At 40.4% G+C, this 20,334-nt stretch overlaps 1 protein-coding gene across 1 annotated transcript; it reads right to left on the bottom strand.

The window, feature by feature from the left end:
* Nucleotides 1-11,427: 11,427 nt before the first annotated feature.
* On the bottom strand, nt 11,428-19,888 carry LOC137676946 (protein FAM240B-like). Its single transcript, XM_068424110.1, has 3 exons — nt 19,848-19,888; nt 14,093-14,241; nt 11,428-11,560 (listed from the first exon to the last, which is right to left on the bottom strand). The coding sequence occupies exons 2-3, from the start codon at nt 14,236-14,238 to the stop codon at nt 11,428-11,430; spliced, it is 279 nt and encodes a 92-aa protein (XP_068280211.1). The 5' UTR covers nt 14,239-14,241; nt 19,848-19,888.
* Between the last annotated feature and the right edge of the window lie 446 nt (nt 19,889-20,334).

Genomic DNA, 20,334 nt, shown 5'->3' with positions numbered 1-20,334 from the left:
GTACTGTGTTTAGTTCTGGGCCGGGCACTTCAACAAAGATGTTGAGGTGTTGGAGCGAGTCCAGAGGAGGGTGACCAAGCTGGTGGAGGGTCTGGAGGGTCTGACCTATGAGGAATGGCTGAGGGAGCTGGGGTTGTTTAGCCTGGAGAAGAGTAGGCTCAGAGGTGACCTTATTGCAATCTACAACTACCTGAAGGGAGGTTGTAGTGAAGTGGGAGTTGGCCTCTTCTCCCGGGCAACTAGTGATAGGACAAGAGGACACAGCCTCAAGCTTCGCCGAGGGAGGTTCAGGTTGGACATTAGGAAGAATTTCTTTTCAGAAAGGGTTATTAGACATTGGAGTGGGCTGCCCAGGGAGGTGGTGGAGTCACCATCTCTGGATGTGTTTAAGAAAAGACTGGACATGGCACTTAGTGCCCTGTTCTAGTCGACAGGGTGGTGTCAGGGCAATGGTTGGACTCGATGATCCCTGAGGTCTCTTCCAACCTGGTTGACTCTGTGATTCTGTGATTCTCTGTTCAAAAATCCTGCAGTCTAGCTGTGAATTGTTGTTGCCTACTTGCCAACAGAAACACCAGACTTTCTTAAGGTGCATTGAGGACCGTCAGCCAGGAGAATTTGCGCTTGGATGGGAGCCTTTACAGCAGAGTGCCAGAGATTCCAGGTAAGAGGGTGCCTGCAAGAGAAGATGGCATTAATGGAGCTAGGCAGCGTACCTGCTTCAATTTTCTGGCTTTTGTTGAAAACAATGGGTCAAATCTAGCAGTATTTGGGCTAGTCAGTATTATACTTTTCAAAATTAGCTTGCTGGGAGAGATGCTAGCCTTGTCATTGGGGCTGGCTGTTTTCCCTGATGGTTCCGGGGTATGTAATGGCAGCATCCAAGTTAAACTGTAAGTATAGCAGCTAATGAGCTAATGAGCAGAGGTGCTCAATGCCTTCTTTGCCTCGGTCTTTAATGTCAAGACCAGTTGTCCTCAGGAGACTCGGCCCCCAGAGCCTGAAGTTAGCGACGGGGGGCTGTGTGAAGCCCCTGTAATCCAGGAGGAGACGGTTAGTGACCTGCTGTGCCAGTTGGACACCCACAAGGCTATGGGCCCCGATGGGATTCACCCCAGAGTAATGAAGGAACTGGCAAATGAACTTGCCAAACCACTCTCGATTATCTACCAGCAGTCCTGGTTAACTGGAGAAGTTCCAGCTGACTGGAAATTAGCAAATGTAACGCCCATCTACAAGAAGGTTCGGAAGGATGATCCAGGGAACTATAGGCCTGTCAGCCTGACCTCGGTGCCAGGCAAGGTGATGGAACAGATCATCCTGAGTGCCATTACATGGCACATGCAGGACAGTCGGGGCATCTGGGCCAGCCAACACGGATTCCTGAAAGGCAGGTCCTGCTTGACCAACCTGATCTCCTTCTATGACCAAGTGACCCGCTTCGTGGATGAGGGCAGGGCTGTGGATGTAGACTATCTAGACTTCAGTAAAGCATTTGACACTGTCTCCCACAGCATCCTCCTAGACAAACTGGCTGCCTGGGGCTTGGATGGGTGGACTCTTCGATGGGTTAAAAACTGGCTGGATGGCCAAGCCCAGAGAGTGGTGGTGAATGGGGCAAAGTCCAACTGGCGGCCGGTCACTAGCGGTGTTCCCCAGGGCTCAGTTCTGGGGCCGGTGCTGTTCAATATCTTTATAGATGATCTAGATGTAGGGATTGAGTGCATCCTCAGTAAATTTGCAGATGACACCAAGCTGGGTGGCAGTGTCGATCTGCTGGAGGGTAGGAAGGCCCTACAGAGGGATCTGGACAGGTTAGATAGATGGGCCGAGACCAAGGGCATGAGGTTCAACAAGAACAAGTGCCGGGTCTTACACTTCGGCCACAACAACCCCATGCAGCTCTACAGGCTGGGGGAAGAGTGGTTAGAAAGCGGCCTGGTGGAAAGAGACCTGGGGGTGCTGATTGACAGCCGGCTAAACATGAGCCAGCAGTGTGCCCAGGTAGCCAAGAAGGCCAATGGCATCCTGGCCTCTATTAGGAATAGTGTAGCCAGCCGGTCTAGCGAAGTGATCGTCCCTCTGTACTTGGCACTGGTGAGGCTGCACCTTGAGTACTGTGTTCAGTTCTGGGCCGGGCACTTCAAAAAAGATGTTGAGGTGTTGGAGCGAGTCCAGAGGAAGGCGACCAAGCTTGTGAAGGGTCTGGAGGGTCTGACCTACGAGGAACGGCTGAGGGAACTGGGGTTGTTTAGCCTGGAGAAGAGTAGGCTCAGAGGTGACCTTATTGCAATCTACAACTACCTGAAGGGAGGTTGTAGTGAAGTGGGAGTTGGCCTCTTCTTCCAGGCAACTAGCGATAGGACAAGAGGACATAGCCTCAAGCTTCACCAGGGGAGGTTCAGGTTGGACATTAGGAAGAATTTCTTTACAGAAAGGGTTATTAGACATTGGAATGGGCTGCCCAGGGAGGTGGTGGAGTCACCATCTCTGGATGTGTTTAAGAAAAGACTGGACATGGCACTTAGTGCCCTGTTCTAGTCGACAGGGTGGTGTCAGGGCAATGGTTGGACTCGATGATCCCAGAGGTCTCTTCCAGCCTGGTTGATTCTGTGATTCCGTGAGTCTGTAATGTAGTTGAAGGTATACTTATATTCTGCATCCTTAATCTGTGTAGTGGTATATTAACTGAGTGCTGCTAAAATTCCTGCAGTAAAGCTGTAAGATACACCTGTATCTCCTTTGAGATCTTCAGAGGTGCTTTGGAATAAAAATAATGTTTTCGTTTTGATATAAAGAGGATATCCTTTAATGCATCCACCAATTAGAACAATAAAACATCCCATGAAACACTAGTATTTTGTCAGAACACAGTGAAGTGTTACATATTAATTACTTTCATGTATTGCTCCTAATTATCTGTAATGGCCAAAGGTAACCAAACCGAAAATAAATAAAGCATATGCAGAAACTCTCTTGACCAAACACATGTTACAGAATTTTGGTATGGCTCCAGAGGGGCTTATTATGGGTTGGATGTACTGAAATTTGCCTGTGGTTTAGGCATAAAACTTTTCAAACATGGCTGCACTCTGTTAGTTTGTTGACAGACTCATTCCACGCAATTGTCAGCCCTCTAGTACACATTATAGAGGGGTCATTAGTTCTGGGAAAATGGAGTATTTGTCATCACTGCAGCAGAAGTGTGTGCATATCATAAATGGACCCTGAAGGGGTTTAGTTCCAGGTTATTAAGTGTTCATTTGAGATGGTGGATAATAACTGCTATTTCTGATATTTTAGATTAGACTGCCCTTACTGCTTGTAGGGCTTATTTTCAGTGACTGTTAGTCTTGTTATTACAAATACATATTTAATGATAGAGGCAGTATCAACAAAATCAGTAAACTCATATACCAGAATCACAGAATCAACTAGGTTGGAAGAGACCTCTGGGACCATCAAGTCCAACCTTTGACCTAACACCACTGTGTCAACTAGGCCATGGCACTAAGTGCAACATCTAGTCTTTTCTTAAACACCTCTAGGGATGGTGATTCCACCACCTCCCTGGGTAGCCCATTCTAATGCCTAATAAGCCTTTCTGTGAAGAAACTTTTCCTAATGTCTAACCTGAACCTCCCCTAGTGCAGCTTGAGGTTATGCCCTCTAGTCCTGTCGCTAGTTGTCGAGGAGAAGAGGCCGATCCCCACCCTGCTACAACCTCCTCTCAGGTAGTTGTAGAGAGTGATAAGGTCTCCTCTCAGCCTCCTTTTCTTCAGTCTAAACATTCCCAGTTCCCCAAGCTGCTCCTTATAGGACATACCGTCTAGACCCTTCACCAGCTTTGTTGCCCTCCTCTGGACTCGCTCCAGCACCTCAGTGTCTTTCTTGAAGTGCCCGGCCCAGAACTGGACACAGTACTCGAGGCGTGGCCTCACCAGTGCCCAGTACAGGGGGACAATTACTTTGCTAGTCCTGCTGGCCACACTATTCCTGATGCAAGCCAAGATGCTGTTGGCCTTCTTGACCTTCTGGGCACACTGCTGGTTCGTGTTCAGCTGTCTGTCCACCAATACCCCCAGGTCCTTTTCCACCGTGCCGCTTTCCAGCCACTCTTCCCCCAGCCTGTTGTGCTGCATGGGGTTGTTCTGGCCAAAGCGTAGGACCTGGCACTTGGCCTTGTTGAACTTCGTACCATTGGTCTCGGCCCATCTATCTGACCTGTCCAGATCCCTCTGCAGAGACTTCCTACCCTCCAGCAGATCAACAATCCCACCCAACTTGGTGTCGTCCGCAAATTTACTGAGTGTGCACTCCATACCCTCATCCAGATCATCAATAAAGATATTAAACAGGACTGGGCCCAGTATTGAGCCCTGGGAGACACCACTAGTGACCAGATGCCAACTGGATGCAGTACTGTTCACCACCACTCTGGGCCTGACCATCCAGCCAGTTCTTAGCCCAGCAAAGAGTGCACCTGTCCAAGCCGTGGGCTGCCAGCTTATCCAGGAGAATGCCGTGGGAGACAGTATCAAAGGCTTTGCTGAAGTCCAAGTATACTACATCCACAGCCTTCCCCTCATCCACTAGGTGGGTCATCTGGTCATAAAAAGAGATCAGGTTGGTCAGGCAGGACCTGCCTTTCCTAAACCCGTGCTGACTGGGCCTGATCCCCTGATTGTCCTGTATGTGCTGTGTAATCGCACTCAAGACGATCTGTTCCATGACCTTGCCGGGCACCGAGGTCAGACTGACAAGCCTGTAGTTCCCGGGATCCTCCTTCCAGCCCTTTTTATGGATGGACGTCACATTGGCCAGCCTCCGGTCATCTGGGACCTCCCCAGTTAGCCAGGACTGATAATAAATAATGGAGAGCGGCGTAGCAAGCTCTTCCGCCACCTCCCTCAGTACCCTTGGGTGGATACCGTCTGGTCCCATAGACTTGTGAGGGTCCAAGCGGCACAGCAAGTCGCTAACTACTTCCTCCTGAATTACAGGGGGTCTATTCTGTTCCCCGTCCCTGTCTACTGGCTCAGGGGGCAAGTTGCCCTGAGGATAACTGGTCTTACTGTGAGAGACTGAGGCAAAAAAGGTATTAAACACCTCAGCCTTTTCCTCATCACTGGTCCCAATGTTCCCCTCTGCCTCCAATAAGGAATGGAGATACTCCCTTGATCTCCTTTTGTTGTTTATGTATTTATAAAAACACTTTTTATTGTCTTTTACTGTAGTGGCTAGATTGAGTTCTAGTTGAGCTTTTGCCTTTCTAATTTTCCTTCTACATGACCTAACAACATCCTTGTACTCTTCCTGAGTTGCTTGCCCCTTTTTCCAAAGATCATAAACCTTCTTTTTTCCCTTAAGTTCCTGTGAAAGCTCCCTGTTCAACCAAGCCGGAATTCTTCCCCCATGGCTCGTCTTTTGGCTCATGGGGATGGCCTGCTCCTGTGCCTTTAAGATTTGTTTCTTAAGGTATGTCCAGCTTTCCTGGACCCCTTTGTTATCAAGAACTATTTTCCATGGGACTCTCTGAACCAGTGTCCTAAATAGGCCAAAGTCCACCCTCTGGAAGTCCAAGGTGGAGGTTTTTTTGACCCCCTTCCTTCTTTCCCCAAGAATTGAAAACTCTATAATTTCGTGGTGGCTGTGCCCAAGACGGCCTCCAACCACCACATCTCCCACCAGACCTTCTCTGTTTGTTTACAGAATCCCAGAGCACATTTTGGACTCTGGGATCATCGAGTCCAAAAGCTGCGAAGTATCGATTCATTAGTGAGCGCTTGATCATTAACTATGCTCTAACAAGAACTTCGCTGCAATGATATCCAATAATTAATGAGACAGCATTGTTATTCACAGCTTTTTACATGTAAAAATGAACAGTTGTGTGGATTTGTTCACTTCTTAGAATACATATAAAAGCACCCATAAAAATCTTACAGAATAAATTTCTGTAACGGAAATTGCAGTGGAATCAACATCACCTGAAAAAACTAAAATTAAGATATCAGGGCAAACACAGGTATTTTTTCAAATAGTTGGTCTGAAATAACACTGTTGGCCACTCCATTAATGTTGTGTTTTCCTTGCCTAATGAGACTCGTAGCCTACACTGAAACCTCAAACTCTAAAAATAGTGATGCAATTGTTAACTAGAATAGCACATTAGAGGGAGAAAACTAACATTAACTATAGCAAAATCTCTTTGAAAACATAATTTTCTGCTGCTTATTTGCAAATAGACAATACAGACTAAGCTTTTTATATCAGTATTTTGCAGATGTGATTTCTCTGTATTAGAGACTAAATCTAATAGAATCAAGAAATTTTCACCATTAAGGCTCTTTTTTGAACTGTTCGCTGTGGTTAAACATTCAAAATATATTGGGAAATTACAGTTCTGGTTAAATGGCACCAAAGTTCATGTTGGATATGCAGTACAATCATAGTGGAAACCAAACACAAAGGGGCTATTCTTTAAGGAGTTGGTCAAAATAGCTAAAGTAAATATTATCTTTCAGATTTGCTACAGCATCTTTTTTCCCCCCCTTTGATTTTTGTCAGGTGATTTTTTTGTTACTGCAGTTGTTTGAAATTATAACTCTCCCTGATGATGTTGCTGGTTGCTATGGAAATAGTGACCCTGACTGTGAACCTCTGAAGTCATACCATTATGTGTAGACCCATTGACACTGAAAACAGGCACTGAGTAGCAGGTAAAGATTAGGCCAGTAGTCTCTCACATTTCAATAGTGACTAGTAGAAAATTATTATTTCATTTAAGGAATTGCATTTGGGACAAGTACACTTAATTATGGGAGTAGCACATAGCAACCTCTGTTAAGTTTGTCTTCCCTGGTAATAAACCACTTTTTCAGGCTATTTGTCAGACTGTCATTTTTGGGTCTAGAATTTTCCCTGCTTTGTGTCAAACTTAGCTTGAAAGATGTTGAAAACTCTGGCCACTAAATAACACACAAATAAATACACATAGCTGAAATAGATGGGAAATAGGAGAAATAATAATTAGATTTTTATATTGTCAGTCCCGACTACTGAATTTTGGTGTGCAATTTTGGCTCAAATGCATAACACCATGGGTAACTCCTGTCTTTCTCTGTAAGAAATAAATACTGTAGTAATGCTTAATTCATGAAGCAAAGTGTCCTCAGGAAGTACAAGTATTTTTTATGTACAAGTTACATGTGATTTACTATTCCTCATTGGCACTATGCCAGTGAAGCCCTAGTCAAGTGCTGTTTAATACGCAAGGTAGAGAACAGCATCCCTCAGGACACAGTCAGTTTGTAATTAGGAGGAACATTTGGGCTAGGAAATTGGTAATTATCCCCATATTCCTATCATTTAACTGTAGAACTGAACCACACATACCTGTTTTATGGTTCCAGAAGCCAGATCTATGCTAAGTTTTATCGTAGTGTGGGTAAACTGTGTTCCAACATATGCAGCTCCAGTAGGTCAGTTGACCAAGTTGTGCGTAGTTATGCATGCTAGCATGTCTGCATGGCTGTATAATTAAATTATAATTCCTGAGCTCAGTCATTGTATCTGCTAAGGTCCACCTTTAGATCTACATGAAAGGTATTAATGTGCTTTGATCCCATCTCTGTTGTTTTCGTTGGCTTATACTCATGTACATTAGCAAGTGATTCAGCACAATACCAGCAGCTCAGAAGATCAAAGTGGCTGCTGGTCAGGTCCCTACATTAGACTAAGCATGGTTCAGGGGTTTATGTCAGACTCACTCTAATTTGGTTAGTTGGACCAGATATCTTCACTATGCAGGTGTCTCAAAACAGTCTGAAGAGCTAATGCTTGTCTCAGATGCTTAGAGGCTAGGGTCCTTTGGTGTGCAGTTGGAGCACGGCCTCTGGTCTGGTTTAGTTTCCTGTGAAAGAAGTCTGGTTTGCATGCCTTAAATTTGCTCTGTGATCCAAACCAGTGTGTGGTAAGTGCAGACAGTCAAGGGTTTCACTTAAAAAAAAGGCTCTCCTGCTCTGAATTTAAGTGCTAATTCAAGTGTAGCAGCTGACAGGTGTTAAACATCTCCTATCTGTAACTGATTGTGTGAGTGCTTCTGGATGGTGTCCGAATAAAGTCAGACTGCAGCTCAATGTGGTTTATATTCACCCTTTTGACTGCCTTGATTTGAATAAGCTGTACTTCAACAACTGGCCACAGCTCAGAGACAGTTTAAGAAAGCAATCCTTGCTGTTTCTCAAGCATTAGTCACTGGTTCTGGGATCAGACGCAGCACTTGAGAATAACCATGTGAACGAATGTAGTATGTGCTCACACTATCTATCTTCCATGCACAATTTGGGCATGCTAAGTGGGTGTTCTGGAGCTGACATCAGTATGCCAGCTTAAGTGCATTACCTCATAGATATGATCCACACCTATTGCATCATATATCATATGGTTAAAGTCCCATGACCAAAAACATTATATGCGGATGTACGACATGAAAATGTCTTGCTAGGGCAGGCTCAGGGTGATACTGATTATGCAGAGTAACTGATATTCAATTCCAATTCTTTTTCTATTAGGCAACTTGAATAAACTCCAAGGAAAAAAAATATCTGTGTAATTAGTTTTTCTTCTCAACTAGCTTGTCCAACTTTCTTAATATAGCTACTGCAATCTAAATTTTCATTTGAATCTTCTTTTTTTTCTTTTTCATTAGAAAGGGGGAGGAACTAGGTAAAGGAAGGAAAAAAAATCCTATGTTCAGTTGAAGGGCCTTACTCTCCCAACAGCTTATACTCAGTGGATATCCTGGATATCAGTGGGGGCTGTGTATATGAATGAGACATGTTTTTAAAATAACAATTCAACTTGAACTGACTTTTGTTTCATCCCTTTTTTTAATGAAAGCCAGGTTTGACATTTTCAGGCATGTCTGAAGTGCCTAAATTCAGGCTTGGATTTCACCAATTCAGTAACTAAAGCAAAAGTACAAAATGCTATCCATCACCTTACTGTCTCCCTTCAGCTTTGCAATTTGCAAGCAGCATATCTGGCTACATTCTGCTGCTAGACCTCATTATTTCTAGTACTTGATTTCTTTCTCAGTCTAGTTGTATGTGCAGTAGCAGTGAAAAATGAACACCCACATTTCGTAACGGAAAGCATCTGGTGTTCAGTATCATGGAGGTGCCAGAATACTGCTGTACTGTAAAATATGTGTTAGAATAGGTAAGCATGACTAATACATATGGACTTGAATGGGAGGATTTTAGTCTTTCACACTTGGAATATACACACCCTGCACTGCAGTGGATGTATCAGAAACCCATTCATGACTGAAATGGGTTCCATGTACTTGCGAAGATAAACAAGGCCCCCAATACTCCTCCAGCATGTAGTCAATATGATGCTGCCTGCTTGTAGTGGAGGTGATTTCACACATCCCTCAACCTCCTCAGAGATCCTGATGGAAAAGCTACTGCTCGGGGACCTAAGGTGGTTCTCTTGTACTCTCTGTGGAGTGATGAAAATTGCTGCACGTGGATTGCATCTACTTGTGTGGCCTTTTTCCTGTGTCTTACGTAACTTCATGAACAGTCAGATATACTGTCATAAAAGTGTTCCTAATAATTAAAAATGTTAACATTAAATGTAAAAGAACAATAAATGCTTATTGGGCCAGCTTTTCTTGGATCTTCTTCTCTTGTCACGCTGCCATGGAGTAGGGGTAAGCTGCACTGATGTGAGTGGCATTACAACACCATAAAGCAGTGGTTAAATTAGCAAATCTAGTAGATCTGGTTTTCAGAAGTGGAGAATCTGGCATTTCTGCATTTCCGTAGGCCCTGACTATGTCCGTTAGCTACCACTACAGAACAGTGTTCTTATATGTAAGTGGCAGCAGGTTCAGGTCCTGTTTGATCTTCTTCACCAGAGATAATGTTTCAGTTGGGTGGCAGCAAAAGAACTTTCTAGACAACAGTGGGAAATAAATGAACACAGAAGAAAGAGACTGGTCTGCAAAGGCAAAAGCAGCTACAACTTTATTATTTTCAGCATTGCTTTTCTAATAGAAAAAAAACACTGGAAGAAACAATTGCTTTTTGGGTTGGGTTATATGAGGAGAAGTTGATTCTACATTCCCTTCGGTTTTCAATAACCAAAGAACATTTTATAAGTTTTTAATTGTTTTAATCCTTTTTGGAATAACAACATTTTTGTGATAACATGCTTTTTCCTGTAGGAGAATATCACTGTGTAAAGGTAGGAACATTCCATAAAATTGTGTGTTTTAATGAAATGTTTTAAAAGGATAAAAAAGCAGTTCTGTGAGGTCAGAGTGGTTTAATTTTTGTTTTGTTTTGAAATTTGTCAAATATATTCCTATCTACTTCTCCAAGTGTAAACAAAAATGCAAGGTAAAATTCCATCTGGCTCAATATTTTTGGAGAAAGATAGTTGTTTAGACTTATGACTCTTCTCTTGCATATCAAAGAAATTAATTGAAAAGATAACAAGTAAATGTTTTCATGCAAAATATATGGTATTTAGATACACAAACATATAGGTAAACAGAACACACTATTATTACCCTGTATTTAGTTATTCCTGCCTGCATTTGACCTGACCTAGAAGAAGATGAAATGCAGCAAATATTTGGATTAGTGCACACCAGGTATGGCAAGTGATGCCTTGCAAAGCATTTGTGTGCTGTTATGATGAACTGATTCACTGCCTTCTATTTCAAACTCTCATACTCACTTGCTCTGACATTTCTCAGACTGATTCATCATAATCTCAGTAGTCTTTTTCTTACCTACCCCAAAAAGTCAAAATCCTTTCCTCTGTTCATTTAATGATTAAGATCTGTAAGTTTTCTTATATGTTGATCAGAAAAGCTCATTCTTTTTTTTCCTGAGTCCATTAAATAATATATTTCTCCTTCTGTCCAGCTCATCAGACTAATCCTTAACTCCCTTCAGTATGGCTCATCAAGACAGGCAGAACAGCTTATACCTGCATTAAGCCAGAGTCTGTGAGCTCTGTAAGTGGAAATATGCAGTTTTACATGCAGCTATCTGAATGTATTATTCCTAATAAACAAGTTATCCTCTTTCCTAGAAATATGTTGTTGTCACTTGGAAATGCAGAGTTATGTAAGAAAGTCCTGCTGCATCGCAGTAATAATATATCATGGAGAACTAAATGGGTCTGATTCTCATCTATCCCTTTGCGTTTTTTTTGAGATTATGTACTGTGGCCTTATTCTTGCACTGAATTTCAGTAGGACTTTGTTAGTAGCTCTAGTAAGTAGTCTGGAAAAGGGCCAGATTTTGACCTTTTGCTCGTTCAGCAGTGTAACTGCTGGTTTATAGGTGCATGCAGAAAGTCAGACTCAGGCCCAATGCTTTCTGTGTTTTCACAGTAGCTTTAAGCAACGGTTTTGTCTGGCGAGGGAAGAGCCTCAATGGACAGCAGTGTTGCCTGTTCTTTCTGTGTTTTCGTGTGCGCCTGGACCTGCCTTGCTCGGCCTTCCAGCCGCAGAGTCCATTCGTGGCGGAGTCTGCAAAGAGAGGACGAGCAGTTAGCAAATACTGAGCCAAATCCTTCAAATGTATCCAGGGCTTTTCAGCAGGGTGGAAGCCTTCCTCTCTTTCATCACCATAGCACTTGTCTCGTATTTATTTACCATCTACACGTCTCTCTAGCTTGCTAGATTAGGAATGCAGGGCAGAAAGAGATAGTGCTGATGGTATCAGTGGTTGACATTGCTGGATTCCTAATGAGTCAAACAACTGCTGAAATACTGTCAGTGTGAAGAGCTCTGTTTTTTGGTCTGGGGTATTCTCGAAGCCACCCAGAAATACTGTCTATCCAGTAAGGTCATTCAATATGTAAATTAAAAAATACAATTACAGCCCCCAACCCTTCAAGTTTACTGTAAAATGCTGTGGAAAAGAGCAAACAGAACTTTAAATATGTCTATTTGGGTTTACTCTGAAGAAAAAAAAAAAGAAAAAAGGAACCATTTTGTACCTAAAATCTCTGCAGACCTTGTATGTGTTTAATAAAAGGAGTTGATGTCACATGCAAGAGAAGCCACATAGCTTCAAGACACAAATATAGTACAGACAGAAGAGAAAATCACCAGGGACCACTGCAAGATATTGTTGGCTGGGTCATTTTCCAAAGGAAATGGTGTTATGAAACACATGACCCAGCAATGCTATAGGATTAGATATCATATGGTAATGCCAAATGCATCATGGAGTATGTGGGTTTTTATATTACATTTGGTGTGTTAAAAAGAGCAGCAGCCGATGATTTCACCTGAGAATAACTTAGCAGGAGCTGTTTCACATGGTTGCTTGTGTTAGTTTGGCTTCTGAGTTTGATTTCAGATTGTGTTTTAAACTTTTCTCATTTGGTCTACTCTGTCTTGGCTTCACTATTCTCTTGTGTGTATAGTTAAGCCTCAAAAAATCAGTGCAATTAGGTAGTAAAAATTTGCCATTCAAAGCACAGGTGTTCCTTGTCAACTAGTGTCCTAGGTGTCACAGAGGGAGCACTTGCCTACACTTAGAGCCATCTAATTCTCCCATGGGCCACTTACGTGATGTAGTAGACCTATAGATTTTGTAATGACAGTGTCTATTACCTCCTGAAAGTATCTTTTTTTTCAAATTAGAGAACACTTTGTGAACAATCTGGGCTTGGTCAAGTGACCTGGAAGGAGCTTGTTTGGGTCTATTATTTCAGTTGTGACCAGTCAAGATATATTGAATATGTAAGTTAAGACATATTAAAAGTTCTTTTTTTGCATTTTTTTTTCTATTCAGAGAAGACCTTATAAAAGCTTTTAACATTTTTAACTTTGTGAAGTTAAAAATGTTATCTACACCCCTAATTGTAATTGGTTTGTGATGTCTTCTTGTGGTAGATTTTTCGTGAAGCTAGAGTGACAAAGATTTCGAGTGCGGCTGAATACTTGCCTGGGTTTTATTATACATGATTTCTCTCCAGCAACTTGATGATTTGGGTTTGGGAATATTACTGACTAGCTGGAGTAGGATACTGGGAGCAGGACTGTCTACATTTGACTCTGTTGGGACACAAGGCCTGCCCAGATCTTGATTTGCTTATCTTTAAAATTATGATAGTAGCTTCCTCTTCGGGCACTCGGGTCAGAGTACCTGGAATTTTTTTTAAAGAAACAGTCCTTCACCAGCACATTCCCGTTAGTTGGAATAAAATTATTTTATGTGAACGTCCCAGTTTTGAGGAAAGTTTATGCAGGAAAACCTTTGTCAACTTCAGGAGGAAAGCCCGTCAGAAAAACACAAGAGGCGCAGGTATTTCTTATCCTCTTTCCCTGTCTGTTATTAGCCAGGAAATTCACTTAGTGTGTGGGAGACCCTGGTTCAAGCTCCTGAGGTGCAACATGTTGGGCAAGTATTTGAAGCAGTCTACCACACTTGTGTGGAGTGTCTATACCACAGTCACCGTTCTTTCTAGGCAGTGCTAGTTGTTTTATCCTTTTTTTTTTTAAAAAAAACCCAAAACATTTGAATAGCCTTATTTTTTATCTGTTGTATACCAGCAATGCTTATGAAATGTGTTTAATGGGACAGGAGAATCTTATTGTACCGTTTCTATCTTTGGGCTTATATGATGCAAAGGGTTGTTAAACATGATAAAGATGCTATGGATTTGTTTATGCTGCACATTAAATGGGTGGTTTGCCTGTCCCTTTAACGTAATTCTATTTTATTTACTGTGTAACTGTACCAGTTCCAGGTAAAAATCCTGGTATTTTCTGTCTGTCATAAGCCATAGAGCCAAAGTACTTTATTTTTATGTGGCTATGCTCCAAGGCCTTTGAAGAATGCTCATGAGGTTCAGGGGTGAGGGGTGTCTGAGTTTCCATGCAGAAGAGCCATGGAAATATGAGACAAGCAGCTGTGAGAGGAAAAGTGCCAAAGATCCAGAACACAATCTGTGCTATGAATAAAGCAGTACAATAACAGGTTACCTTATTTTAAAGCATGTGATGACATGCCTTGCTGTCTTGTGCAAAAGCAAAAATACCACTTACTTGTTCAGGGCGCTTTTGCTTAATCTAGACTCTTCACCTTCTCGTTGCTTTGTTTGCTCTTGAATAACCTTTTCCCAGAAGTTCTTCAGCCCTTCTGCATCATGACCACCCATCTTGTGGCGTCTGAAGTTGGTATGCTTGCTCATCTTCTGAAAACCAATGTCGAGGTCAGAGCAGTCAGGAGCCTAACCTGAGGCACATACTGTGCAATTTCTTTCTCATTAAGTGCTATTAAAATAAAGTATGTCACCTGAAAAGAATAGGTAACTGATGAAGGTAACTCTGCCTTGAAGCAAAACATAAGACATTGAAACAGGCCTTGAGTGATAGTTAAAGGGTATACCTATATTTTTTTTACTGAGTAATGACTAGGCATGGCACAGTTTACTGAAATATTGTGGAGCCCTCAGTATGTGTGAGATTTTAAGTGGTTTTGGAAGAACTTGGGAAAAATACTTCAAAATATAGCGCCATCAGCACTAAAGCTCAGATGAGATGTTGTGAAGGCCTTTCCCTTTTTCTGCCTCCTGTAGTTTTACATTGCTCTTGAATGATTAGTTTTACTACTCCAAATGATATCAAGTACAAAATATGCAGGGGAATTATGAATCTAAATTTGAAGCACACGGAATGCAAAGCTCTGGGCAGCCTTGTTCTTTGAATTATCAAAATTCAGTCTTAAATACTGTTAAATGTAAGGCTTGTGAAAATATAGAGATGAGTTCCAATAAATGAGGAATAGGACAGAAATGAGGTGAATTTCTCCTTCCTAAATGCATAGTATTCAAACATGGAGGGTTTTAAAATTCACAACATGTCTGAGGCGCTTGCTGATATTACCAAATATGCATTGATTATCAGATCTTAATGGTACTTTGAAAAGTTAAGTTCTTCTGTTTATTCCCAAAGAAATAATCAGAAAAATCGCATTATATACTATGTTTGTTGCTGGCCAAATATTGCTTTGCTATGATGTTAAATAAGGTAACAACAACCTGTTATACCTCTACCCCAAATGTGAAGCAGGATTTCCTGCATCAGTCTCCTCCACTAAGCCCCTCCAGCAAATGGGAGGATGCAAGAAAGAAAAAAAAAACAAATCCATGCTCCTGAGTTTTCTGTGACTAGATCAGCACATAATTTGAATGAAATCCCTTTGCTTCCTTGTGTTCATCTATATTCTGCTGTCACTAGTTACTTTTGTCAACTGTCCACTCTCTAATGCTGATGAATTAATGCCTCATAGACCCTGATATATACTCGTGAGTCTGCTTCATACACAGCGTCACACTTGATGAGCTATCCTTGATAAATACTATGAAGACTATGCAAATGTAGGCCAGTGTGAGGAAACCTTTGATTCATGCAATGCTGTGAGCGGAAGATCAGAGGAAAAGAAAAGGACAGTCAGACGCAACACAATGAAGGCAGACTTGTGTAAGGTCTTCTTATAAAATACCGTATTTTAAACTCCTTAAGTTTTAAAAGGGTACATAAGTAAGATCTTGGCGTCTTCCTAGATTGAATATTTTAGATTTGGCATGATTTTCACAAGCCTCTTTTTTAGAAAGATCAATATTAACAATGATTTTGCCAAACTCCATGCTAAATCTGACTGGACTGAAAAACTTGCTTAAGAAAAAGAAAAATCTCTGCCACTCCCACATGCAGTATTTTTCCACAGAGAAGTCCAGTTGCTTAAAGACCCACACAGTGCAACTGGAGCAGTAAGTGTGAACTGGTTAGTCCATGCAATATAATCTCCTATGTGACAGAGTATCAGACATGCTTGAGTGGTTAGGATATTGGTCCTTTTCACAGCAAGGTCAGCAAGAGCTGCAGTAGCACGAAAACAATCAGTTATTTTCCTCTGAGGCAAATAGCAGTTTTCTGGTGTTTCCCTTGCTGTGGACTGGGAATGGTGTAGAAGTAGCTCAGTCGGATACAGCAGGAGTTACTACACTGATGTGGGTACAGCAGTTCTGCTACCACCTTTTGCTAAAAGTGCTTTTTTTATCAATGACGTGGTCTAAATGGGAATATAGGTAATCTTTTAATGATCTTTTGTCTCACTCTGAGGGGCTAAAATAATAGTATTATTTAAGGCTTCATCTTGGAAAAAGGTATGCATGTCACGGACTCACTGGAACTTGCCCTATCTGTATCTTAATTCTATGAGCTTTTAGAATAAATGCTCTGGTAATAGCTTGTTACAGTGAGTGATGGAATATGATTATTTCATCATTCCTAAATGAGCAGGTCACCTGGGTCTTTGCACTATTTAGAGGCTCTTCTATCAGTAGCAGCTGCCCACTTGACACTCTTCAGATAATTATCCCATTGCCTCTGAAGCCAAGTGCAAGCTGCTGACAAACTGTCTGAATAGATTTGCCCTCCAAACCCTATTATACTTTGCCTCATGTAAGAGTCTGCCATAACACATTAACATTTCATTGGAGATTAAGCTTTTATGATTATTAAACTTGTAGTAGATGTTCTTCAGGTGGTACAAAGAGGGCCTTCAGTCTTTACCTGAGGTCTAAATTGGTTAGATTTTTTGGGGGTGCATAAGGGTTTTCGCTGCCTTAAATCTGGGCTGCTCCACTCAGAGGAATAAGCTGTGGTCAGACACGTACCCAAAAGTTGGAGGTACTTCTGCAAATGTTAGTCTGGTACGTCTATGGGATTTTTGCAAGCCATTTGACTTGATAATAGTTCCTAGGAATGTCAGTGACAGTGAATATCTCACGTGGTATTGCCGTAGTCCTTGCTAAGACAGATTCTTGATGTAAGACTTTTGTAGATGATGCTGTCTGGCATTGTTAGCCAGCATCTCTTGTGCTATGATGTGTGAAAGCATCCTTTCTTTAAGCCTGGCATTACAACATCCATTCTTTTTCTTTAATTGAAAAATTCTCTTTAGGATCTTGATTTGGACTTCTGAGTAATTCTCTAGTTTTGTTTTATTTGTAGCAAACAAATTCTTTATTATTGCTCTAGAAAACATCTTTTTTAATTGTTGTTGATGAGTGATTTTCTGCTTTCTTTTTAGAAGTCCTGATTACAAAAATTCGAGTTACACTGGCAATCAGACTTAATTCTGGCAAACTTGTTATTTCCTTCAGTCAGATACCTCAGGGTTCAGAAACTGTCAGGATAGTCAGATTTTATCTCTAAGTAAAAATGACACTTTCTTAGAGTCAATCCACCAATTTTGTCTGGGTGGAAAGTGAGCAAGGAAAAGAGGTTCTTTATCATCTTTGTTTTCATTTTGGGTAGCCATGTATTATTCCAGAGAAATGACAGAAAAGTTGAGGAGGTGTCTTTCTGGCTACTAATGGCAGGTTGTTTTAATGTGTTTTTCCACTCATGTGAAAGTAAAATAAAAAATAACAACGTTTCCATAGGTTCAAAATGATTCATTCAGAAGGCTTGAATCAGTGTAAGTATCATTTATAGACTGAAACTTTATGTTATGTACCTTTCTGCAGTACATTTCCTATGAAGGACTACTTAAATGTGCATAACACTGGTGCAAGGCAGAGTTCCTTATTAAATCTTCAACTAAGATGGTTGAGGAGGGACTATTTCTGTATGGGTTGTGCAGTCTTACCTGCCCATTTGAAGTATAGTTGGCTGCTTTTTTTTGGGAGCCAAGCTGATAAAACAACATTTAAATAAAGGTAAATCTAGATCTTGGCTAAAGTGGCTTATGTATTTGGTAGCTCTGAAACTCAACTGTCAGAAATATGTGTATCTGTGTACAAAAGAGTTTTTTACAGCATTTGCCATTTATGGGGATTAATTTATGTGCTAACTAATTATTAATTTATAGAGAATGTCCACAAGAAGAATTAATAGTTCATGAAATTAACAGCACTGTAAAAGAAAAATCTCATACATTTATAATCAAACCATAAATCACATGGCCATACAGCAATCTGTAAGACAGCTAATCACTCATGAAACACAGATAGCATCTACATAAAATACATTGGTTTAAACTCTTTGAGCTGCTGTCCCAGAGCTTGTTTAAAGGAGATTCCAAGTGTGAATGATGAGTAGTTTTTCCTCAACAGATCTCTCCAGTGCAAGGGAGAAGAAATTTTACTTCTAGCTGGAAGTTATTATATGTACAACTTTTATTAACAGCCATAAAATTAATATAGAAGCAGCCAGTGGTACAACCTTTGTCTTTTAATCTGAACTGCAGGCTGAATGTGCTTTGGAAAGGTGTTAAATTAGCATGTTTCCAAACACTCTGGTCTTAGCCCTTTCCTGGTCTTCACATTTTGAATTATTGTAATCTCAGACAACCTCCACCGAGGTAAAAAAAAAGAGTTTGAACAAATCTCTAATGCAAGGAATTTCCCTTCTACACACTTTGTAATTACATTTCTACTTTGTACTCTTGCCAAAGAAAGTTTTGGAGTCAGAAATGGCTCTTGATATTTTGAACAAAAGTGCTATTTTTAGTAACTTTTATCTAAAATAAACAAGCAAAAGAAGAAAATCTTGTCTGAAACTTCAGGAAGCATTTTTTACTCTTTTTCAGTCTTTCTGTTTAATACATGTCTTGAGTGAGCCATTGTCTTCAACATTCAGTATTTTATATAGAGAGACAATACTTGTGCATACAATTGAGATTCCCTGAAAATCTTTTGCTTTTTAGTGAGAAGTATTTTAATGCATTCAGTAAAACTGTTAACTGAACATATTTTGAGAAAAATGGAGAAGCAATTTTTAATCTAAATGGTGCATAATTTAAAAAATCTGTTGGTTTGGCTAATAAAAATAAACCAACCTTATGGTTTTCTTCTTATTGGAAAATATTTTAACTAGCAAGATAAAATAACATTCGAACATTCCTAAATTTTATTTCCAAAATATTTGCTGAAAAAAATAAATCTTTAACAATGATTGGTTTTTTTATAACTTTAAAAATGTTTCCTTTCTAAAAGGTGGAGATAGGGCTAATTTTAACATTTTCAGTGATTTGAGGATTCAGCCAATTTTAATGTTGAAGATGAACATGTTTTTGAAAGAATTTCCAGAGTCACTTCAGAGTTTTTTGAAGACCATTGTAAACAATGGAAAGATTATCTTTGACTTTAACTGGACTCAGTCCCTTGGGTCATACCATGACCATGAGCTATTTTATCTTTATCAGGCCACTAATTAGTCTCCTATTCCTTTTGCCCTTCACTGGGGTTTGTTTACCAAAACATAGAATATTTTCCAGCATTATAGAATTATTACAGTACAGTATATGAGTTCAAAGCCTGTTTGTGATGCTTTTTTTTTTTAAAAAAAAAGCTTTGTGTTCTAAAAAGTTTTAAATTATGCTTATAGAATGCATCATTAGGATGAATATCCCCTTACATGTTCATTTTAGGGTGGTTTTCCTTTCAGCTGAAGTATGTGTAATACAGAAGTTCTAGTAATACCAAAAAAAGACATAGGAACAAATAACAGGTTAATAATTGAAGTTAAGATTAAAGTAAAACAAAATAGAGGTAGGGTACCTGTGATATTTTATAAATCAGACAGGATCAGATTATCTTCCAATAAAGTATACCATAATATATAGAATTCAAGATCATGAAGGGAAGAAGAAGAAAAAGTTATTGAAATTAACACAATTTAACAAAAAGTAAAATAAATGGATATGCATGTATGTCTAGGCACGTTTAATAATCAAGATAGGAAGAGAAAAATCTTATTTTGGCCAAAATACAAGAATATAAATGCTTACTTTGATTGTATAGTAGCTTCCTCTTCTGTCAAAGTATGGATTTCTTGAGTGATTACTGAATAGTGTCAGTTTTACCTCTGGTGTCCCCTTTTCAAGAGGACTCCATCTGCCAGGAATAACTGATGAAATCTTTTCATCCGTCATTCATTTTTATTTGGGAGTGATGACATCTGCTATTATGAATTAGTTTAATGGCAGGGGGGAAAAAAACCCAAACCCACAGTCTCATTTTCTGAAGTCTGCAACACACCAAGTGGAATGACCAGACAGTTACAGGGCACAAACTCTGAATGCCACACTTGATCTGTGCTATAATTTTTGGCAGGTGCTACTGATGTCATAACTTGGCTCTGGAGAAACAGTTATTCTTTGACAAGTGCGGATCACTGGAACATATCTTCCATATGACTTGCAACTGTCTCCTCAGTACTGTCTCCTCCAAGAAAATTGATAGATCTGAAGAGAACATGTTGAATAACACAGCTTG

Source organism: Nyctibius grandis, chromosome Z (genome assembly GCF_013368605.1).
Source record: "Nyctibius grandis isolate bNycGra1 chromosome Z, bNycGra1.pri, whole genome shotgun sequence".
Taxonomy (NCBI): Eukaryota; Metazoa; Chordata; class Aves; order Nyctibiiformes; family Nyctibiidae; genus Nyctibius; species Nyctibius grandis.
Note: the sequence above shows the minus strand (reverse complement) of the source record. Positions and strands in the feature narration are given on the sequence as shown.

Coding starts and splice junctions, on each gene's coding strand:
- LOC137676946 (XM_068424110.1), bottom strand. CDS start 14,238: ATGAGCAAGCATACCAACTTCAGACGCCACAAGATGGGTGGTCATGAT. Junction 11,561..14,092: donor AGCAAAAGCGCCCTGAACAA/GTAAGTGGTATT, acceptor CTCTCTTTGCAG/ACTCCGCCACGAATGGACTC.